Source organism: Carassius gibelio, chromosome B5, assembly GCF_023724105.1.
Source record: "Carassius gibelio isolate Cgi1373 ecotype wild population from Czech Republic chromosome B5, carGib1.2-hapl.c, whole genome shotgun sequence".
NCBI lineage: Eukaryota > Metazoa > Chordata > Actinopteri > Cypriniformes > Cyprinidae > Carassius > Carassius gibelio.
The window spans coordinates 40,776,736-40,797,988 of NC_068400.1; the positions used below are offsets into that span (position 1 = coordinate 40,776,736).

Consider the following 21,253-nt stretch of genomic DNA (forward strand, 5'->3'; position numbering starts at 1 on the left):
ATATATATATATATATATATATATATATATATATATATATATATATATATATATATATATATATATATATATATATATATATATATATTTAACAGAAGCTGTAGGTTTGAGTTTAATGTATTTTAATAAAAAAATGTAAAATATAAAAATGTTGCAGCTTTGATACAAGAACAGCGTGCAGCTTCTTAAAATTATTAATTAAAGGAAATACATTTAAGGTTTAATTTCCACGGATATAATCGCATTTTAACTGTAACAAACTATGACAATGTGTAAAATGTTATTTATACCTGATGCTTCTGTGGTGCAATCGCTCCATCTAGTGGTGATCGTATGCTGCTTCATAAAAATAAAAAAAAACCTAACTAAAAATGAATTTACTTTCACATTTGTCTCAAAGTAACCGTGAATCTGAACACTCTGGAAAAGCACAATCAGCAGCATATAAAGATGCAAATGTTTGTGCAGAATCTATTAAAATGGCACTAAACGTTGTTTAGTTATATGGGTTAAACTTAAAATAATGTTGTTAAGTCTACTGGTTATTTAATTTATAGAAATCTATAAATTAATGGAATGGAATTTATTCATTAAAGTCTCCAGCTCTTATGGATTTAAGTTACATGGTTGTCGACAGCTAAAAAAGAGGAAATATGATTTTGTAGGGGTGTTAGGAAAAAACTTTTACAGATTTTACTAATTTAGCACTGATTAAAAATTATTAAATGTTTTTAAAATATATATTTTTTCTTCCGAATCATTCTATAGAACAGAAACGTTAGCCTTATTGGAACTCTATAGGGTTATTTGAGCTTTGTAAGTAAAGGTATTTATTTTAGAATAATATATTTTGGTTGCTTAAATTAGTCTACAAAATATGAATTTGCCACAAAATCGAAATATTATTAGTTCAACAACGTTACATAAACCATATTTTTGTTCCAGTCGTTATCTATACGTTTCCCCACCAAAGCGGAGTAAAAGGAACTTGCACGTGGACTGAGGCGTGGCTTGACAAGCCACAGAGCCAATGGGAATGAAGTTCCTCGAAATATATGAATATTATTCAAATATATTCAAAAACAGGATTAATACACTACTGCTATTGGTTCGTAGACGAGAAAGCGACCAATCGCTTAAATGACAGCCCTTCAGCTGTTCGAGCGTCCCTCCCTCTAGTTATTTTTCAGCAAATCCCGGAAGTATTGTTTTTAAAGGGACAGAATAATTTCATGGGCGAGGGCTTTGGACAGAGAGCCAAGCAGAAAATAGCAAAGGCCCGTTGGCAGGGAGCCTATAGGACGTGGAAAGGAGAAGAAAGGCAATCTGAACAGCCTTGTCGACATTCAGAAAGCAGGATCTGGTGGTCAGATATATCTTCGTCACACTGTGGGATTTCAACGCAGATAGTTTGACGTCGATTTCACTGAAGATCTGGAGATCCAGTCTGTTGTCTAAAACAGGATCAAACTCTTCCTCCTCCAGCTATGATGGGAGTGTTAGTTCACTGACTGCCCTTGTCATTGTCATCGTTATTTGTGTTTGCTGTGGGTGAGTTCTCTTTGTGCTGCCATCCACCTTTAAATCACTCTCATTCCACCATCTAAATATAGATTTTAGAGAGATTATAATAATGACAGATATATTCTAACAAGTTACAATCTCACTAATCAATCGTGTATATACCTTAATACTCTAAACTCTCTTTTTTACATGTGAGATTAATGCATGAACTGATCCAGCAGTGTGATATATAAAATAGAGTAGATTCCCTGGGTCTTTTCCACCTTTTGTGTTTGATAATGGCAGATTAATCATAGCACGCACACACAATGCATACAGGAGCTTCTGTATGTTAATACGCAGGGGGGCGTTTCTGCTTTGTCTGATTCATGCTGTTTCATCCAATGAAGGCAACTTTTATCCGTGCACAATGCACGTGCATTTCTCACCCCAGTGCGTCCTTTTCTTTATCTTTGAGGTTTTATTTTATTGTTTATTGCATGCTTTGCGATTGATTGATTGATTGAAGTATGCATGATTCTGTGTCTATGTTGCACCCCTATCCCTGGGCCCATGAATCATGCCCAGCTTTTAGTAGCTGGTATAAATAGACTGCTGTTGCCTAAACGCTGTTGATATTGTGTTGTTCTCATAGGCTAAGTAATATCAATAATACTAATATTTCACGAGAGGATTTGTTCTGCTCATTACTGATGCCTGACAAGGCACAGCACACAAAACAAACAGAGAATCATCAGTGACCCAAAGTGGGCTCAGATGTCCCGAAAGAGCTGCAGGTAGAATGTGACCTTTTTCATCAGTTTGAAGCCTGAATATTAAGAGCTTCAGATCAGCTTCTTAATGCCCTTGCTGGGTGACCTCTTTCTGTATGGCCGTCAGCAGAAGTATGTATTACATCACTGGGTTTGGGACATGCATGGTGGGGATAGCTGCAGCAAATCTGAGGATAAGCATGTCAAGCTGGTGTAGGAAGCAGATGCGTATTCAGGGTGAGGTGGCTTAGCGTGCGACGTTAAGGCCTGTAGCGGCTCCCTTTCTGCAACTGATACCTGTAAATGTTGAATGAGGGGTTTCAGTTCAACATCTCCCCTAAATGCAATGTATTCTCTTTCTCTCATCTTGATGAGAATGAGGATGGTGGCGCTCCATTAACACCGTTCTTCCGGCGTTTGACCTGTTTGCATTGGATCCTTGTTCTTGTATGAGGTGTGAAAAAATACTGAATATGAAAAACGTAAATATGTCTTAATTTAATTTAAGATTTATATCTTAAATATTAAACCAAAATTAAAATGAAGATGGCAATTCTAAAGCTAAAAGCTATTTTAAAGTACTACATAAATAATATTAAAACAACAGCATACAAATATGCTGAAAACCCCTTTAGCAGTTGCATAACAACATCATTTAGAACACCTTATCAGCACGATTTTGATTGTGCACACATTGGATTTTCTCTCACCTCTAGAAAATGCTCCTTGACTTCTTTAAATAGCCATAGAGATGCCATGAATGGTTAACCATGATAGCCAAACCCAATCTACTCGCCACCTGTCTAGGCATTTTTATCTAAGATCCGCCTCACATTTTAACCGTCTCATGATCTAAGCTCAGCTTTAGGATTTCTCCTGTAGTGGCTTAGATTAGGATTTCAATAATAGAAGCTTGTCCCATATCAGTATCACAGGGATAAATGTGTGCGTGCATGTGCAGGCATGTGCTGTGATACAGCTAAGTGTGTGCACACATGTGATAAAACTATATATATTTATATAAATTATTCTCTCACCCCAAATTGCATTTAACTTGGCTAGAATATCTTGTTTAATTGTATTGTTCTTTAAAATGCTAAAGCTCAGCTGTATTGTCACAGAACATCTATTTTTAGCAATGCCTAAGATGAATACTCTGAATATTATATAGTGCTTTGCTTTTTGCTAGGCTAATTGCAGATATGCGTGCACACATTAACATATCTTTTCATCATCTTTCTGCCTCCGTACCCAAGCTCCCTTTTCCCCAGCAGTTATCTTTCATTTCACCTTTGCCCTCATATCCACCATCCACCATCTATTGCTTTTCTCTCTTTACGCCCTTACTCTGTTACAGAGAAGTACATTTGTCACCCGCCACCCCCACCTTGGAGAGCGTGTTACCAAGGGCATGTTAGTTACCGTCCTCATTCATCAGTGTCAGGTGCTAATCTCTACAGAGGGACTAACCTTAATATCTAGCGTCAGCTACGTTTTTGTTATTGTAGTGACATTTACAGACTCCCATAGCAGATTCCTCATAAAAGGCTTTATAGTGTTTCAATGCCTTTTGTTGGCTCGTATCATTTCATTGATCTAGTTATTGAGTGCGTACTTTGGCACATGCACACTTCATTCAAGGATTGTGCAAGTACAAGATTGGTGAACCATTGACCGAAATAGCTCTAAAGGCACTTTTTTTTTTCTTCTGGAACATTCTGTTCAGTCATTCGGTCTATTTCTCTTGCTCTTTGCAACATCGAAAAAGAGGATGATACAGTGAGAAAGTATAATGTAAACTGAAGGTGTGACCAGCAGAAATCACATCCTGTGTATTTACAGAGAGCAGAGGATTGCACCATTTGTGTGTTCTCACTTGGCTCATTGAAGTGGAAAACAGGAAGTTGAGCACACAGCTGACTATAATAGCGACTGTCTGGTGGGACTTCAGTTCTGGTTTAAAAAGATGAATGCTTTGCATGTAGATGTTTTGTTTAAAATATATTGGTAACATTTATATTGTTAAGATACTATATGTTAAATAAATTTTTATAGACTTACCCAGGCTGCATTTGTTTGATCAAGAATGCAGAAAAAAGAAATATTCTGAAATTTTATTACATTTTAAAATGAAAGTGTTTGTTCGTGTTCTGTTTAAAAATTCCATTTATTCCTGTGATGGCAAACTGAGTTTTAAATAATCCATTCCTAATCTTCAGTGTCAGATGATCTTCAGAAATCCTTCTGATATGCTGATTTAGTGCCCAAGAAAAATTTTTGTACAATTTTGAAAATATTGTACCCCCCAGGATTCTTTGATAAAAAGGAAGTGCAAAAGAACAGCATTTATAAATGTATAAAAGTCTTCATTGTCACAATTAATTTAAACAGGCGAACACCAGATTTTCTACAGAAAAAAAGTGTAAAAGTCAAGCTGTTTGTGTCAATATTGACAGTTTAAGTGTTTTTGACTAGAAAGGCATACAAGACACACGCACACACACACTCAAGCATGGAGGAAGGGAAGGGTTAGAATGTAGTTGTGAGCTTTTACAGTCCCTCATAGACCAGTTGATCCCATCTACAGCTCAGAATAGCTGCCGGGAGGGTGTTTTGAAAGAGAATAAAACTTGTTTTGGAGAAGTAGCTTAGAGCAGTGTTGCCTTTTCATTGTTTTGCCAGCATCATACACCAAATCTATGCTGGAGCACCAGTGAGTGTGTATAAAGGCATGTTTGTGTGTCTTTTGTGCACTTCTGTATTTGTATGTATGGTTTTGCTTCACTCTGTATAGTTGACTGTCTCAAGCCACGCCCCCAAGCATTCCTTATATGGGTACAGAACGTGAGCTCTTAAAGGAGAAGTAGCTCTATATGTCTCTGTAAGGCATGTTTTCAATTTAAGCTGGTCTATACTCCACAACCAATGCAAGACATCAGAACTTCACCATGTGCTCGACGTAACATCTCCAAACACTTCCCCCCGCTCTCCACACCTCCCCATCTACCTTACTCACTGCATCTAAAGCTCATGTGCATCTCATGCTTTCCTTTAAGATGCATGTGGAATTACGTCTCCTTATTTGGAAGATGCTACATCAGACACACTTACACAAACATACACACACATACACCCATCCCTTTGCATCCTTCAGGATCTGTTTCTGTGGAAGAGCAGATAACACCCTTTCATGCATTGTTTTTATTATTATTATTTAAAATATTTAGTTATAAATATTTTATATTCCTGTGATGGCAAAGTTGCATTTTTACCAGCTATTACTCATAGTCAGATCATTCTCAGGTTGTGCTGTTTGATGTTTTTTGTGGAAACCATAATACTTTTAATATTAGGATTCTTTGTTGAATAGAAATTTCAAAAGAGTAGCATTTATTTGAAATCGAAAACTGCCACAATATAATATTATAAATGTATTTACTGTCATTTCTGATCAGTTTAACACATCCCTTCTGTCTAAAATGATTGGTTTCTTTAAAACAAAACAAAAGATTCCTGACTCCAAACTTTTAAAAGTTATAACCAAAACGAATGTAAATCTGTTTAATGGCATATTTGCCTCCAGAGTAACACGTTTGGGTTGCTCTGGAATGCCTCTTTCAGTCAAACACAAGCTGGAACTAATGCACACAGTAACTCTCTGAAGCTCTATGAAGGAATACACTTTGCAAAACAAGCCGAACAGGTGGGCGGGACTTTTGAGGTTTCCCTTTGCCTTCACATCTATCAGGACGGTCACTGTGGCATCTGATCCCCCTCCCCCCGGCCAATCAGATGACAGCACAGCAAGCCCAAATCTTACATGAGTTGTGTTCTGACTGAGCAAGCAAGCACGCCTGCCTTCAGTAACCAGCTGAGAGGAAGTAGACTGAAAGGCAAAGCACAGAAGAGAGAGAGACAAGTGGTGAGAAATTCAGCTAGAAAGAGAGAGCACAAGAAGTGAGGGGGGACTAAAAGCGGCTTTCATTGTGTTGAAGTTATTTGAGAGGGTAAAAGATGTAGAGGGGGGTTACAGAGTTTATATGCATGTGCCAAAGGGAGCCTGAGAGAGGTTTTGTGTGTGTTATTGAAAGAGGGAAAGAGAGAAGGGGGAGTTAGGGAGGATTCACAGTTGGGCATACCAGAATAGCAGTGCACAGAGAGCATAAACAGCGAGATGTGACAGCTTGAACAAGAAACCTTGATTAAACTAAAGTTTTGTATGTTTCTCTCTCTCTCTCTTTCTCACTCCTCTCAGGGGAGGAACAGAAAGAAAGGCCTGCACTCCCTCATTCCACGCAAATAACCTTTCAACCCCTCACAGCAACAACAAGAACGACTCTAGAGCTCCGACAGAGAGGACGGAGAAACAGAGGAGGAGGAAAGGGCAGGAGTTCCTAGAAAGGTGAGTCAGGAGGCTAACGTGTTTATGTATGGTTGACGAGAGATGTCTTGCGATGACAGTAGTGTGCCACGGCAAAACTATGACAAAAATGTTGTGTATGCATTATACATGCAGTTTTTCTGACCTTGTATTAAATGACAGACTACATTTAGAATAGTTGTACTTTTTAAAAGTAAATTTGTCACACAACTGGCTATTTAAATGAACCACAAACTAGCCACAGTCTGTTTTAAATAATGAAAAAAGTGGTTAAAAAAACTGCAATTATATGCTTAGACCTAAAATGTTAAAAATTTATTTTAATCAGTCTTTTGACACATCAGTGTCAGCCCTTTATGTATTCATGTAGATTTAAACCTAAAGTTTTGATCTATGTGTTTATGAATAGTGTGACACTTTTTTTTTAAACAATGTATATGTATTATTTTTTTATATTACGTTTTTATGTCATTATATGAATTGATACAATTGAATTGTATATATATATATAGTATATATATAATACATAGAACAGTATATAAAGGTGATTTTAACCTAATATCTTTATTTTTATCTATATCTTTTGTCAACCACCCATTTATGAACATTGGTGGTTGGAAGTAGAAAAGGAAGTAGCTTCAAAGAGAACTTAGAAAAAGAGTGAGACAGCTGTTCTCTCTCTCTCTCTCTCTCTTACCATATAGGTCAATGCACAAATGAATCAAAGACATCATGACCCTTGCCACATGTAGAGATAATATTTCAGCTGTTGGTTTTACAAACTGGCAGACTTGTAGTTGCGGAGATATAAGCTTAGTCAGAGGTGAGCTTATAAGTTTTTAGTCTTTAATGCTGCTGTAGTTTGTAATTACATTTTGTAACTTACGCAGATGTAAAAGTCAGGTGTTTAGCAAAAACCTCAAGGGCTGCACTCATCTTCACTGTAGAGGTCTGCAATCATGTCCATGGGATGTTCTTTCTCACTGACTCACTCTCTCACATGCATGGTGAAAATTAATAAATTGTCTTTATTGTTTGAGTAACAGCACCTGTTGGGTATAAGTGTGCCATTTTTTAGCTTGCTTGAATCAAGTATTGTTTGTTTGAGAACATTTTCATGTTTCCATTAAAGCCAATGGAGGAAGTGGCTTACTGCTCTTTTGCCAGGTAGAAGCTACAAGTGAGTTTTTGGCATCGAGACTGAAGCTCCAATGTAATTTTTTGATTGTTTGGCTCCTTGATCCCTTCGATCTTTCATCTATGTCATTGTGATCCTGAATTGAGGAACTGTAATATGTGGAATGAATTATTTTTGCTTTGATCCACTTCCTTCACTTCATAAATATACGGATGCACAGCTATGCATGCAATAATTCCAATAACTAAAGACGAGCACAAATGCCTTCTATGAAAAAAAATCTATGTTTTTCATATCCCATAAATTTTCCACTTATTCATCTTAGGGAGTTTTCCATGGCTCAGTTGCTCATTGGGGTATAAAGACACCATATTATGTAAAGCTGCTTGGAAATTGGCTGAGGTATTCACTATACACATGAAACTGGCTTGATTAATTCTTGACTGACTTCTTTCACCTAAATAACTCCTAGGACCCAGAAAAACATCATACAGCTGACAGCTGTTCATGCTAGTCTTGGATGTTTGGTTTCCCCATCTATTTTCTTCTGCTCCGTATTGAATTCTCTGGGGGTGGGGATGGACATTCTTGCTTTTTTTACAGACAGTGGATAAACTGAGGAATAGGACTAAGCTGATAATGAAATCATGCAGTCTTTAACGGCAATAAATATTAATGACTGGTAAAATGAGGTTAAATATGTTTCAGAAAAAAAACATTTGATTGCACAGCTGACAAATGCATTAGAGAGTGTGTAGTTATATAACTGGCATCATGTGCTTATAATAAACACATATTACATCTCTCATTCTACTCTCCGGGCAACATGTTGGTGTGTAACGGCAGTATGTTAGTTGGTTAGTGTGTGTGTGTGTGTGTGTGTCTTGTCAGCTGTATTTGACCTGGGGTTCAGGGTTCTATTTATGCTGAGTCTGAAAGATTCACAACAATGCTCTGAGGGTCTTACATCATCTGTAACAGACCCCCACATGCTTGGCAAACTAATATAAAAATGAAAATGAAAGAAAAAAGACTTGCACTTCTATATGCACTTCACTTTGAAAAAGTTTGTTTGATAAATAGAAAGTTTAAAAGAACAGCATTTATTTGAAATTTATTTCTTTTGTAATAATGTAAGTATTTACAGTCAGTTTTGATCAATTTAATGCATCCTTGCTAAATAAAAGTATACATTTATTTGAAATAAGAAATAAGAAATAAGAATTGCGCAGACCTTTGAACAGTAGTGTCTAGAAAAAAAATAAAATTATATATATATATATATATATATATATATATATATATATATATATATAGCCATCACACTGTCATATTTGACATTCATGAGATTGTGCTCACTGCATTGCAAGATGTGACACAAAACCTTAAAGTCAGTAAGAAATTTTAAAGAAATTAATACTTCTATTCAGCAGGCATTAATTATATCACATGACGTGTCAGAAGATTTATAGTTTTCAAATAAATGCTGTTCTTTTGAACTTTTGAATTAATCAAAGAATCCTGAAAGAAATGTAGAATGGATTTCTATAAAAATATTAATCGACACAACTGTGTTTTCAATTGTATTATTACTTCAAAAAAAAAAAAAAAAAAAAAATATATATATATATATATATATATATATATAATTTATTTTATTTTTTAAGCCTATGTAAGCATAAATGACTAATAATACCAACTCCAAAATTCTGAATGGTAGTGTAAGTGATGTGCAAATTGCTTAGTCAGGAACCATTTCATTCGCAGATCTCTTTTGTGGCATATGTAATATCTGCTCCCCATGGATGTAATGTATGCATCCTTAAGATTTCAGCATTTTTAATATTATAAAGGAAGGATGAACACATTTTTTCTGCTAATATGCATTTCAACTATATACTACTTAGTATATAGAGTAGATAATGTTCACTTGTTTCATGTTTTTCCATTACTTCGATCTACACAAGTTAGTGCGTTATTGCTCGTATGTTCCTGTTTTTGTACTATTAATGAGCAGGACTGCTCGTTCTCTGAAGCAAGACAACACAAAGGTTCTGTTGTGTGTCTCTGTGTTTTGTCTGCTAGTCTTGATCCCAAGCAGGTCTGAGCTCTAGAGACAGAGAGGCAGTCAGAGCTATGCAGTACACAGTCTGTTCAAGCATGTGTCCTAATCAGATGGCATAAAATGAGTATAGTGAGTCATACGATTGCTCTTTGTGTCTGTTCTCTGTTAGTGTTATTTTCTTGGTTGATTATTTATTGACCAGTAGAATGCTAAAAAGCTATTAAAGCTTGATTAAAAAGCCAGATAAATTGATTTTTACTTTAAGGACTGATTCAGATCATGTGCAGGTTGAACTGTGTGGCACGGTTACTGATTTGATCAAGTTGATTTGTTGTTGATTAACCATTGCTCTTCAGTAGGTGGTGTCTCTGGAATGCCTGGCTCAGAATGCAGCTGTTGAGCAGTCCACTCCTTTCAGGAGCCAAGGGGAGGCGTGATTGGCCGCTGGCCTTATCTGGGTGGAGCTGTAGGAGGGATATTACTTATTCATTGGCACGTTCTGCAAGGCCCCTCCCACCTCACTGACGCTCGGCCCTTGGTAAGTAAACTAAAAGCATGCACTATGATACTGGTAACCAAGGGATTGTTTAGCAGGCTAGAACTTTTGTCAAAGATTTATAGTCCTAATGTCACATTTAACATTTAAATTATCAAGTTTTTGTTTAATGTAACGGTTTACACCATTATATTGGTGTAATATATAGTTAGAAATAATAAGAAATGCCTCTTGGGCCCCAAATCAGCATATTAGAATGATTTATGAGGAATAAAGATAATACAAGTAATGTTAATTTCCATCAGATTAATTAATTTAATTTTTTTTACATTTTAATTAAAATCAGTTATTGAAACTGTAAAATTTCACAATATGAATTTTTATGGTATTTTTCATTAAATAAATGCAGCCTTGGTGAGGCCTTTTTTTTAACATTGAAAAATCTGGTCGATTGTCTCTGACATTTTCTTTCTCTCTTTTTTTCCCGTCAGGCCCCTGTTAGCTGCCTGTGTATTTGGGAATGCTGTTGTTGCATCAGAGGGGCAGTGTTGGAGATGGCCAAACTCAGGGGCTAAGGTCAGGGTCAAGATTCAAGGGTCAACACAACTCAGAAGCTGCAGGAGTGGATGCAGAAGGACCTGAAGCATGTATGTTAGGAAATTGGTCATGCACACACTTATTCTGTATTTATTCTGACACTCCTGCTCCAGTTTACAACAGTGAGTGCAGAATCGTCTGTGCCACAGCAAAATAAATCTTATATTACCTGAATTTTTTAAATGCAAGTTTGCTATTTGAATGAAATGTGATTGAGATAAAAAGTCAGTGTGCCAGAAAGAATTTGCAAAATTACAGGCTACTTGCAAAAACAAACATATAATGCTTTCAGTGCCATTCGATTCACAAATCATCATATATGCATGATGCCAGCTTTCTATATGGTGGATCAGTAATGTACTGCAAAACCAGTCTGATTCCCAACTGAATGACTCTTATGAGCAAGTCCCTTTTACAAATAATAATAAAAAAAAAAAAACAGTTTGTCTCATTTTATAAGGAATGAATGTTATGGTATATGTAAGTGAACCAAAAACATGTAGTGCAAATAGTAGAGTCTGATTCTTGAATTAAGGACCCGTTTTTTTAATGTTTTTTACTGTTCATAAAGACGAGTTCCTGATCTGAACCTAACAAATCCTTTGTGAAACTGATATTACTAAAATTACTAAATCAAGATTCGTCTTGCTACTGATATTAGCTGTATCATGTGATTTTCATTGTATTTCATCATATATGTATAAGCTTTATTGATGTCCATATCAAAACATAGCAAATTTTGTTTAAAATGTACTGTTAAAGATACATATTTGAAATAGTGTTCATTGTTACTATTCTGCTGTGTAATCTTTATTATGCGTTTCATGTCAGTTTGATTATACTCGTATCCTTGTTTGTTTTACTTCAGAAGCTTTATGCACTGTGGAAATCAGCTTGTCCTAACTCCACACCTGACCACTGGAAACTAAAGCCTTTCATCTATGCGACGGGAAGCTTACTTTCGATTCCACAGCCTTGTTGCACTTGTTCAGACTTCCTAGAACTCTCTGGAGCTAGTTTTTTTTTATTATTTAACACTGCACAACTTCCCCTGAAAAAGTCACCCAGCACAAACAAAGTCACTATGCGTCACATCCACGTGGACCTGGCTCGTAAAGAGCTTCCAGCCCAGGACGGGGATCTACCTCTGCCTAGCACTCAAGGCGAGAGCCCTGAATCTGAAGTACGTCGAGTCGTTCCCAGACCTTTTGGAGAAGAGGAGATCAGGCTCCAGAAAGTCTACCAGCTATCCATCCTCTCCCAAAGAGGTGGTTTCGGGGAAAGTCAAGAGACTCTTCGGCCTGTCCGAGTAGGAATGAAACGTAGCCCGAAGGGGATGCCGGTTCCTGTCGCCATTAAGCGTCCTGTCCAACAGGATGAGGATGAAGACGATGATGAGTCCGATGGGGAGGTGTTGTGTGGCTCTGGGGTGGAACCACTTTTTTGCAACTCACTCCTTGAGCACAAAGACTCAGAAATCCCTAGGTCACCTCCCCTTTCCCCTTCACATCCACCGATTCCTGGTCGCCGGCCAGCCCAGCACAACCACGACAGGCCCGTCCCAGATGTCTTCACCCCGCTGTCCCCAAAATCTCCTCCTATGGTGGACCCACAGGGCCCTCACTCCACCTGGGGCCACTGTGAGGGAAGTCCTCCCACACTTACTCCCAGAACCGAGGCCTCCACAGCAGGAAACATCCTGGCTGGCTCCATTGAAGAACCAGGGGACGAAGGCCATAACCCTGTCGATGTCAAGGGCATGCTTTCTGCAACAGAGAGCAGTTGGGCGCCTGTCCCGTTTTCAACACCAGCTGAAGCTGTCGAATGGGGGATGACTTTTGAATCTTCTCCTCCACCGGCAGAGACAAAGACCTCCTCCACTAACAGACTGAGCTCTCTTGAGAAAACACCAGTGGAAGCAAATGGCCTGGTATCGGGATCATCCAATTCCTGTCCAGTGAAGAAAAGACTTCTCTCCTCAAGTGATACAGGAGAGTCCTGCTCAGAGGATGAGGGTCCATCTACATCAAAACGCAGTCGGCTGGCACTGTTGGCACCGGGGCTCGGATTAGCATCCTGTCGCAGCACTGATGCCAAGGGTGCACCCTTCTGGAACCATCTACTGCCATCAGCAAGGGAGCACACCAAGGTGAAACGCAAAGAAAATAGAAATGAAACCGAAGGCCCTTTCACATGACTTAACAATGCAGCTAGAAATACCGTACAATCTTGCCTAGTGTGCACCTCAAAATGCAACCCAAATTACCAAAAACGCTGTATTACGTTTGCCAAGCCAGTAGTTGGTGCTGTCACATTGCTATTAAACATTACCTGTTGCCGTGTGTATATGATGCGTCTCCCCTGTTGGTTGTAGTATTGGTGAAGTAAATCCACACTTCGCTGAAGAAGGCTTAGCAAACTCTTGAGCAGCAACAATAGTACCATATACTCCACCATTGTTGTGTATGTTTGTTTGGGCTTGGCTTTAAAATCAACACGTACTGCACGTCTACATAACTAACATGAACTACGAATGCGCATGACGTCGCCATTTTCAAAGACTCAGTTGCGTTTTTAAAAACTTGCACTTTGAACCCCCCCCCCCCCTTTTTTTAAATGCGTTTTCATTCCCCAAAATGCCATTGTCGTATAAACGAACTGGCAAAACGCATAAAAAGATACCCGTTTTTGGTTGGAAACTTTGTTGTGTAAATGGCCCCAATTAACTTTTCATTCATCATTCTGCGGCCTCTTCTCCATTGACTCCACCGACAAACAAAACAGCCACTGGACTCCCATTTGGGATCCTAGCACATGCATTTTTGAGCTAACCTTGAAGACTCCCCCTGGGGGAAGGGATCTGGTAATGCAACTCTCAAAGTCTTCAACTCAAGATGGAAAAGAAAATGTTTTTAGAAATTGAATTTATTTTATGCACATTTTTATTATTTTAATATGCATTAAAAATTATTGTTTTGCAATCCTTACACATAAACACCACAGCGGCATGTGAGATATGCATTGAATATGAGTCATGTGAAAGGGCCTTAATTCAGTGGTAAAAACATGTTAGATTTTTCCACATTACATGTGGAAATGGGAAGGTGCTGATTAGTTTGAGAAGCTTTTATTTTTGTCAGGGTGGTGGAGATAGTCTCCCATTACTGAAAGAGTCATCATGAAAGGTCAGGTGAATAGTCAGAATGAAAAAAGACATATTGGGAGTGAGAGATTTATAGAATATGCATGCTTCATTTTTCCATTGCAACACAATAAGCGTTGGGACTCTGGAACAAAGCCCATTGACAGAGCCATTGTTCAAGAGGTGAGACCTCCCTCACCTGACCTAACAAATACACACATACAGGTTCTGGCCAAATTCAGTTCCAGAATGAGTGAATTTGGGGTGAGCAAGGTTACACGGACTACAGAGGCTCATATGCTGTCACTTTCATCACGCCGGTCGGTGTCGGTGCTCAAAGGCTGAGCTCAGGACTTGAAGAAAGCCCAAGAAGGGAAAAATAAAAGAGAAAGTGAAGGACAGAGAAATGATCATAGAAACAGGCCAACAAAGAGGAAATAGCAAATATAGGTTTAGAAAAGAGAAACAAAGAGATGAATAGACTGAAATAAAGGTTCAAACTAGCTGAAAATGTTCAAGTTTGAAACCCATTCTATAGTCAAATCTAGCTGATATTTAATAACTTATCAGAATGATATTATGGACTACTGTGAGATGTGTGATATTGAAGCCACATCTTCATCTGTAAGTACTTCTTAATCTAAAATTTTTTTTTTTTTTTTTTTTATGTGAAATTCTAACGCTGGCATAATGATTTTCCCCAGTCATTCAAAAGCTTGTATTTGATTTATTGTCATTTCCATAAGATTAAAATCTACTTTTAATGAACCTTAACTTTATTTCGAAGCTATATACCTTTTTTCTATTGGAAATAAAACATAGTTTTTGTTGTAACATCTATTTAAAACTTCATTTTTCAGACTGCTACAGACTGTTCACGATCTGGGAGAAGGCTCAAAGTAGGGAGTCGACTCAAATCGTAAGTCATCTTTTTTTCTTTAAATGATGTTGTATTAATATATAAGAATGTGTGTTTATTACTTCTTATGTTTGTTTTACTAGTCGACAGTTACGCAGTGGACGCCGAACAGACACCAGTCGCTCCTGTAGTTCAATCTCCTCTTTATCCTCCATTAGCAGACCTCTTCTCGGCAACTTTGAGGTACACAAGCCTAAACCATGATTAAATAAAATACTAGATTAAGATTAGATTAACACACCACGCCTGTTTTATATAAATGTGTATACTGTTTGTCTTTGAAGCCAATAAAACCATGGTATGCAAATTAATAAAGAGACTAAAAGACTGAAAGCTGGAATAGATTTCACAACTTTGCACAGATATTTGCCCTAATTCGCAGTCTGGAGGAATTCACGCTATTTGCTGAAAGTCAGAGGAAGACTACAGATTTTGAGCAGTCGGAGTTAACAGTTCACAGGAAATCTCGTAGTGAATTATGGGAATAGACGGTAGTTTTTATTTATTTATCTATGGGCCAGATTTACTAACAATTTGCAGCAATGCAAACTCTACTGTCAGGATTTACTAAAGAAAGGCAGTGAAACTTTAGCAATTAAAAAGTGTTTAAAAAATAATTTCCCTTTCCAAGTTGATTTACCAAGGTTTGGTTGTCAGGTTACTGATACTTTAAAAAAATGCACGACTTATACCCACTTATGATGACCATTTTTCATCTTTAACAACAATATATGAAGACTAGTTTAAAGATTTGTTCATATTTTAGATGTTTAAAAAGATTTATTCCAGCCTTAATCAACAGTGACTAATGTTTTGATTGCATTTCTGATTGGTTGTTGTGTGCATCTGTCTGCAGGAGTCGATTCTGAAGGGTCGTTTTACTCCATCTGGGCGGATAGAGGGCTTCACAGCAGAGATCGGGGCTAGCGGCTCCTATTGCCCGCAGCATGCCACCTTACCTGTGCAAGTGACTTATTATGACACCTCGGAGCACAGTGCCCCTTCTCCCTTCCTGGTATATACTTTCCGTCTCTATTTTCGTTCTTTGTACTTTATTGTTTTTTTTTACTTTCCTTGATAAAAAAACTAAAAATTCTCTGTTGTAAAATGCATATTAACAGTCATATTTTTTTGCATTGTTTAGGGGGTGATCTTGCTAGAACCACTTGGAAAAAAAGGATACAGCGTACCCAAAGCAGGGACCATTCAAGTGGTGGGCTCTCTTTCTATGTCTTTCCATATTTGTGTTTTTTATTTTATTCTATTTTATATTGAGTACTTTGTACTATATATTTTCTAAAGGCATGTCCACACGTACACAGGTATTTTTATAAACCGAGTTTTTCCTTCTTCTGCTTTAAAAAAAAAATCCATCAAACTAAATGTTATAACTGTTTTTGTATTTATTTATTTTTTCTTTGTTTTGTTTTTTTGCAGACCTTATTTAACCCCAATAAGACTGTGGTTAAAATGTTTTTGGTGACATATAATTTTGGGGACATGCCCGTCAATCACATGACCTTCTTGCGCCATCGTATCTTCCTGGTGCCTGTGGATGAGGCGGAGGGGAAGGAGGGCTCACTGTCTGACAGAAAGAAGATTCTCTGCTACTTGATACACCTCAGGTAAACTTTTACAAAAATGTACACTACTGTTCTGCAAAATTTTAGGGTCCATAAGATTTTTTTTTTTTAAGCAGAAGCCTCTTATGCTCACAAATGTTGTAATTATTTGATAAAAAAGATAATAAAAACAGTAAAAAGTAATATTGTGAAAAATTATCATGGTTTAAAATAAGTGTTCTATTTTAAAAAATATTTTTGTTTCAAATGTAATGTAATTTTTCAAGATTCTTTGATGAACAAAAGAACAGAATTTTTTTTCAAACAATGTGTCTTTAGTAACCATTTTTTATTTCTTTGTTGTTGTTAATTTAGAAGAAATAAATGGGACAGCAACATTTGAGCATCAGTATGACCATGAACGCATTTATATATATATATATATATATATATATATATATATATATATATATATATATATATATATAATGGGTGCAAACTGTTGTACTACCTCAAATAGTTGCAAATTGCTCCCACTTTTAACTTTCTCTTAGTTATGCTTTTAATTCTAAAGTGGGCTCCAAGTGTGTATTTCTATGCTAGTTTGCAACCAACTTAAAAGACTAGATAGCTATGTTTAATATATATTTAAAATATAAGCATAAAAGTACTTCTCCTCTAAGAGGTATATTCCTAATAGAAGCGATGGAGCCTTATAAACCAGTTTTTCTTCTCCTCTTTGTTTGCATATCTCAGATTCCAGAGTTCCAAATCTGGGAAAATCTACTTGCACAATGATATCCGGCTGCTATTCTCCCGCAAGTCCATCGAGGTGGACTCTGGGATTCCTTACGAGCTGAAATCTTTCACCGAGGTGCCAAGAAACCCCAAATACTCCCCCAGAGTGTGAGATCGGGATGCCCTGCATTAATAAAGATTGCAAGACAAGAGATCCCTATACACTTGAACACAGACACACTCATACATGCATACTCAGACACACACACAGATATCACACCCTCTTGAGGACCAGCTCTAGAACTGAGTGTGTAACATGCATGCCTTGTGACTTAATTGAGTTTTCCTCTAGTGCTGTTAAACAGTTAAGCTTTGCCCTTGACTCTGCCTGCACCTGCCTCATTGTGGACCAGTTGTATCCATGTCCACCAACCCGCTCTATTCTAAAATGTTGGTGATGGTCAGTATATACAGACTTCCTCGATCAAAGAGGACTGATGTTGAATGAGAATGTATGGAGGCAAAGCAAATGGAAAAAGAGACATCCGAGGAACAGATTGGAGTTTCAACAGTGGACATCACTGTAACTTGTCTAGTGTAGGGGATAAGAAAGTTCTAGAAAGAAAGAGACCAGTGGAACATAGGACTGAAGGACATCCATTCAGTATCGCCATTGTGCTTGTAATACATGGGTCGTGAAGAGGAGAATAACTCATTATTTTGGACATTTTCTCTTTTTGGAAGGGCAGTTTGGAGGACATTGCTGTTCCAACTACTTCTTCTGAACAGTCCAACATCAGAGCAGAAAACAAACTGTAGTATTTATGTTCGCAAATGTCTTAAAAAAAAAAAAAAAGCAATATGCTGCACAACTAGACTAATTTCAGTTTTTTTGGAGGTAGTAGGTGCCCTCTCTGTTAGGATGGAGGGAAAAGATTGCCAAGTGAGTGATGGCGGGAACGGGAGGGAATTTAGGGTATTTAAAATGTTCTTGATGTATATTTTAAAAATTGATTAAACTCTGCGACTTGCGGGTGAAACTAGTGTTTGACCGTAATTTGCCAAGGGATACTTGAGAAGCAATGCCAAGGTTTGCTCCTGTATGTTTTGTGTATGATCAATAAAATACATGCACTTATGAAATTAAAAACAAGCTTGTGTAGATAAAATAAAATAAAAACTCTGTAGTGTTTCATGCCATGAGGGCTCAACCACAGCCCCCTAAGAAACTCGCATGGACAATCTAGCTTTTTGGGTTTTGACTTGAAGAAAATCTGCTGATCGGAACAGCAATAAAATCTCAGACTCTTGAAAATAGCATACTTTAAAATACCTTAAAATGTCACCCTTTGAGTTATTTAAAGTTTATTGGCATCAGGCAATATGATTAAACAGCATGAAATAGAGTATTTGAGCATTGCACAAATGGTGGTATAGTTAGCAGGGGTCTTATTATTGTGATACTGTTACTGTACTGATTTGCTGTTGAGATTCTAGAAAATACTTTAGGTTAATAAAAAGCACAGACCTAGATTTTCTCTCTGCCGTTCTACACTGAGGTTAATGCCGTGTTATTCTTCAGTTCTCTTAAAGCATTCACTGGTTGGCTCTTCTTTGTGCTTTCAAGGTATTACTTTTGCACACAGCCTGGGGGGAAATAATCACATAGGATTCAGCCTTCATTCTCTTGAGATTTTTGTCTTTCGATATGTTTCACATAACTTTCCAGGAGTATGCAGAATGCAATCGTTTATTCTTGTTCTATAGTGCATAGTAAAAGTAAAAACAAACCTTACAAGCTAATTGATTGAATTTGGTTATTTTAAATGTAGCTATTATACAGTATTGTTCAAAATAATAGCAGTACAATGTGACTAACCAGAATAATCAAGGTTTTTAGTATATTTTTTATTGCTACGTGGCAAACAAGTTACCAGTAGGTTCAGTAGATTCTCAGAAAACAAACAAGACCCAGCATTCATGATATGCACGCTCTTAAGGCTGTGCAATTGGGCAATTAGTTGAAAGGGGTGTGTTCAAAAAAATAGCAGTGTCTACCTTTGACTGTACAAACTCAAAACTATTTTGTACAAACATTTTTTTTTTTTCTGGGATTTAGCAATCCTGTGAATCACTAAACTAATATTTAGTTGTATGACCACAGTTTTTTAAAACTGCTTGACATCTGTGTGGCATGGAGTCAACCAACTTGTGGCACCTCTCAGCTGTTATTCCACTCCATGATTCTTTAACAACATTCCACAATTCATTCACATTTCTTGGTTTTGCTTCAGAAACAGCATTTCTGATATCACCCCACAAGTTCTCAATTGGATTAAGGTCTGGAGATTGGGCTGGCCACTCCATAACATTAATTTTGTTGGTTTGGAACCAAGACTTTGCCCGTTTACTAGTGTGTTTTGGGTCATTGTCTTGTTGAAACAACCATTTCAAGGGCATGTCCTCTTCAGCATAGGGCAACATGACCTCTTCAAGTATTTTAACATATGCAAACTGATCCATGATCCCTGGTATGCGATAAATAGGCCCAACACCATAGTAGGAGAAACATGCCCATATCATGATGCTTGCACCTCCATGCTTCACTGTCTTCACTGTGTACTGTGGCTTGAATTCAGAGTTTGGGGGTCGTCTCACAAACTGCCTGTGGCCCTTGGACCCAAAAAGAACAATTTTACTCTCATCAGTCCACAAAATGTTCCTCCATTTCTCTTTAGGCCAGTTGATGTGTTCTTTGGCAAATTGTAACCTCTTCTGCACATACCTTTTTTTTAACAGAGGGACTTTGCGGGGTATTCTTGAAAATAGATTAGCTTCACACAGACGTCTTCTAACTGTCACAGTACTTACAGGTAACTCCAGACTGTCTTTGATCATCCTGGAGGTGATCATTGGCTGAGCCTTTGCCATTCTGGTTATTCTTCTATCCATTTTGATGGTTGTCTTCCGTTTTCTTCCACGTCTCTCTGGTTTTGCTCTCCATTTTAAGGCATTAGAGATCATTTTAGCTGAACAGCCTATCATTTTTTGCACCCCTTTATAGGTTTTCCCCTCTCTAATCAACTTTTTAATCAAAGTACGCTGTTCTTCTGAACAATGTCTTGAACGACCCATTTTCAGCTTTCAAATGCATGTTCAACAAGTGTTGGCTTCATCCTTAAATAGGGGCCACCTGATTCACACCGGTTTCTTCACAAAATTGATGACCTCAGTGATTGAATGCCACACTGCTATTTTTTTGAACACACCCCTTTCAACTAATTCAACTAATTGCCCAATTGCACAGCCTTAAGAGCGTGCATATCATGAATGCTGGGTCTCATTTGTTTTCTGAGAATCTACTGAACCTACTGGTAACTTGTTTGCCACGTAGCAATAAAAAAATATACGAAAAACCTTGATTATTCTGGTTAGTCACATTGTACTGCTATTATTTTGAACAATACTGTATAACACAAAACTACAGACTTTTTATTATTGGGTGATTCAACACAAAGATGTTTTACCAGCTAAGAAGATCATCACTTTTAGAGTTTCATCTCCCTATCTGATGTGAGCATTAGTATTAGAACAGTTGCCTCACAGGTTTTGCTAAGTGTTCAGCTATGTCCTGTTGCATTAATTCTTCAGATATTAAAAGCAGGGAATGTGTCTTATCAGTTATATCAAGTCTTGCATTCAATGATGACACACACACAAACCGGGATGAAGACCAGGAAGCCGACTCTGAAAGAAAAGCAAGCAATTTGGATGCTAAAAGAAAAGAGGAAGTAAATTGGAACTATAGGAAAAACAAAGTGTATGGAGAAATCAAGCAACAACCTCCAGAAAGCTGGGGTGGTGCTCTGTCAATCAACAGTGCATTTTGGACAACCTGTAGCTTGTTTATTGAAGATGCAGGACAACCAATGCATTACA

At 37.4% G+C, this 21,253-nt stretch overlaps 1 protein-coding gene across 3 annotated transcripts; it reads left to right on the forward strand.

Moving 5' to 3' along the window:
• Positions 1 to 1,203: 1,203 nt before the first annotated feature.
• On the forward strand, positions 1,204 to 18,370 carry LOC127958048 (protein FAM214B). 3 transcript variants are annotated; one of them, XM_052556826.1, is made up of 11 exons: positions 1,204 to 1,551; positions 6,532 to 6,678; positions 10,217 to 10,398; positions 10,848 to 11,003; positions 11,822 to 13,102; positions 14,956 to 15,014; positions 15,098 to 15,197; positions 15,871 to 16,029; positions 16,159 to 16,227; positions 16,452 to 16,639; positions 17,333 to 18,370. In XM_052556826.1, exons 4-11 carry the CDS (start codon positions 10,983 to 10,985, stop codon positions 17,484 to 17,486), a joined length of 2,031 nt encoding a protein of 676 aa, XP_052412786.1. In that variant the 5' UTR covers positions 1,204 to 1,551; positions 6,532 to 6,678; positions 10,217 to 10,398; positions 10,848 to 10,982; the 3' UTR covers positions 17,487 to 18,370. The 3 variants fall into 3 exon arrangements, with proteins under 3 accessions (XP_052412786.1, XP_052412787.1, XP_052412788.1); XM_052556827.1 differs by having other exon boundaries at positions 10,220 to 10,398; XM_052556828.1 differs by lacking the exon at positions 1,204 to 1,551 and adding an exon at positions 5,805 to 6,198.
• The last annotated feature ends 2,883 nt before the right edge of the window (positions 18,371 to 21,253 follow it).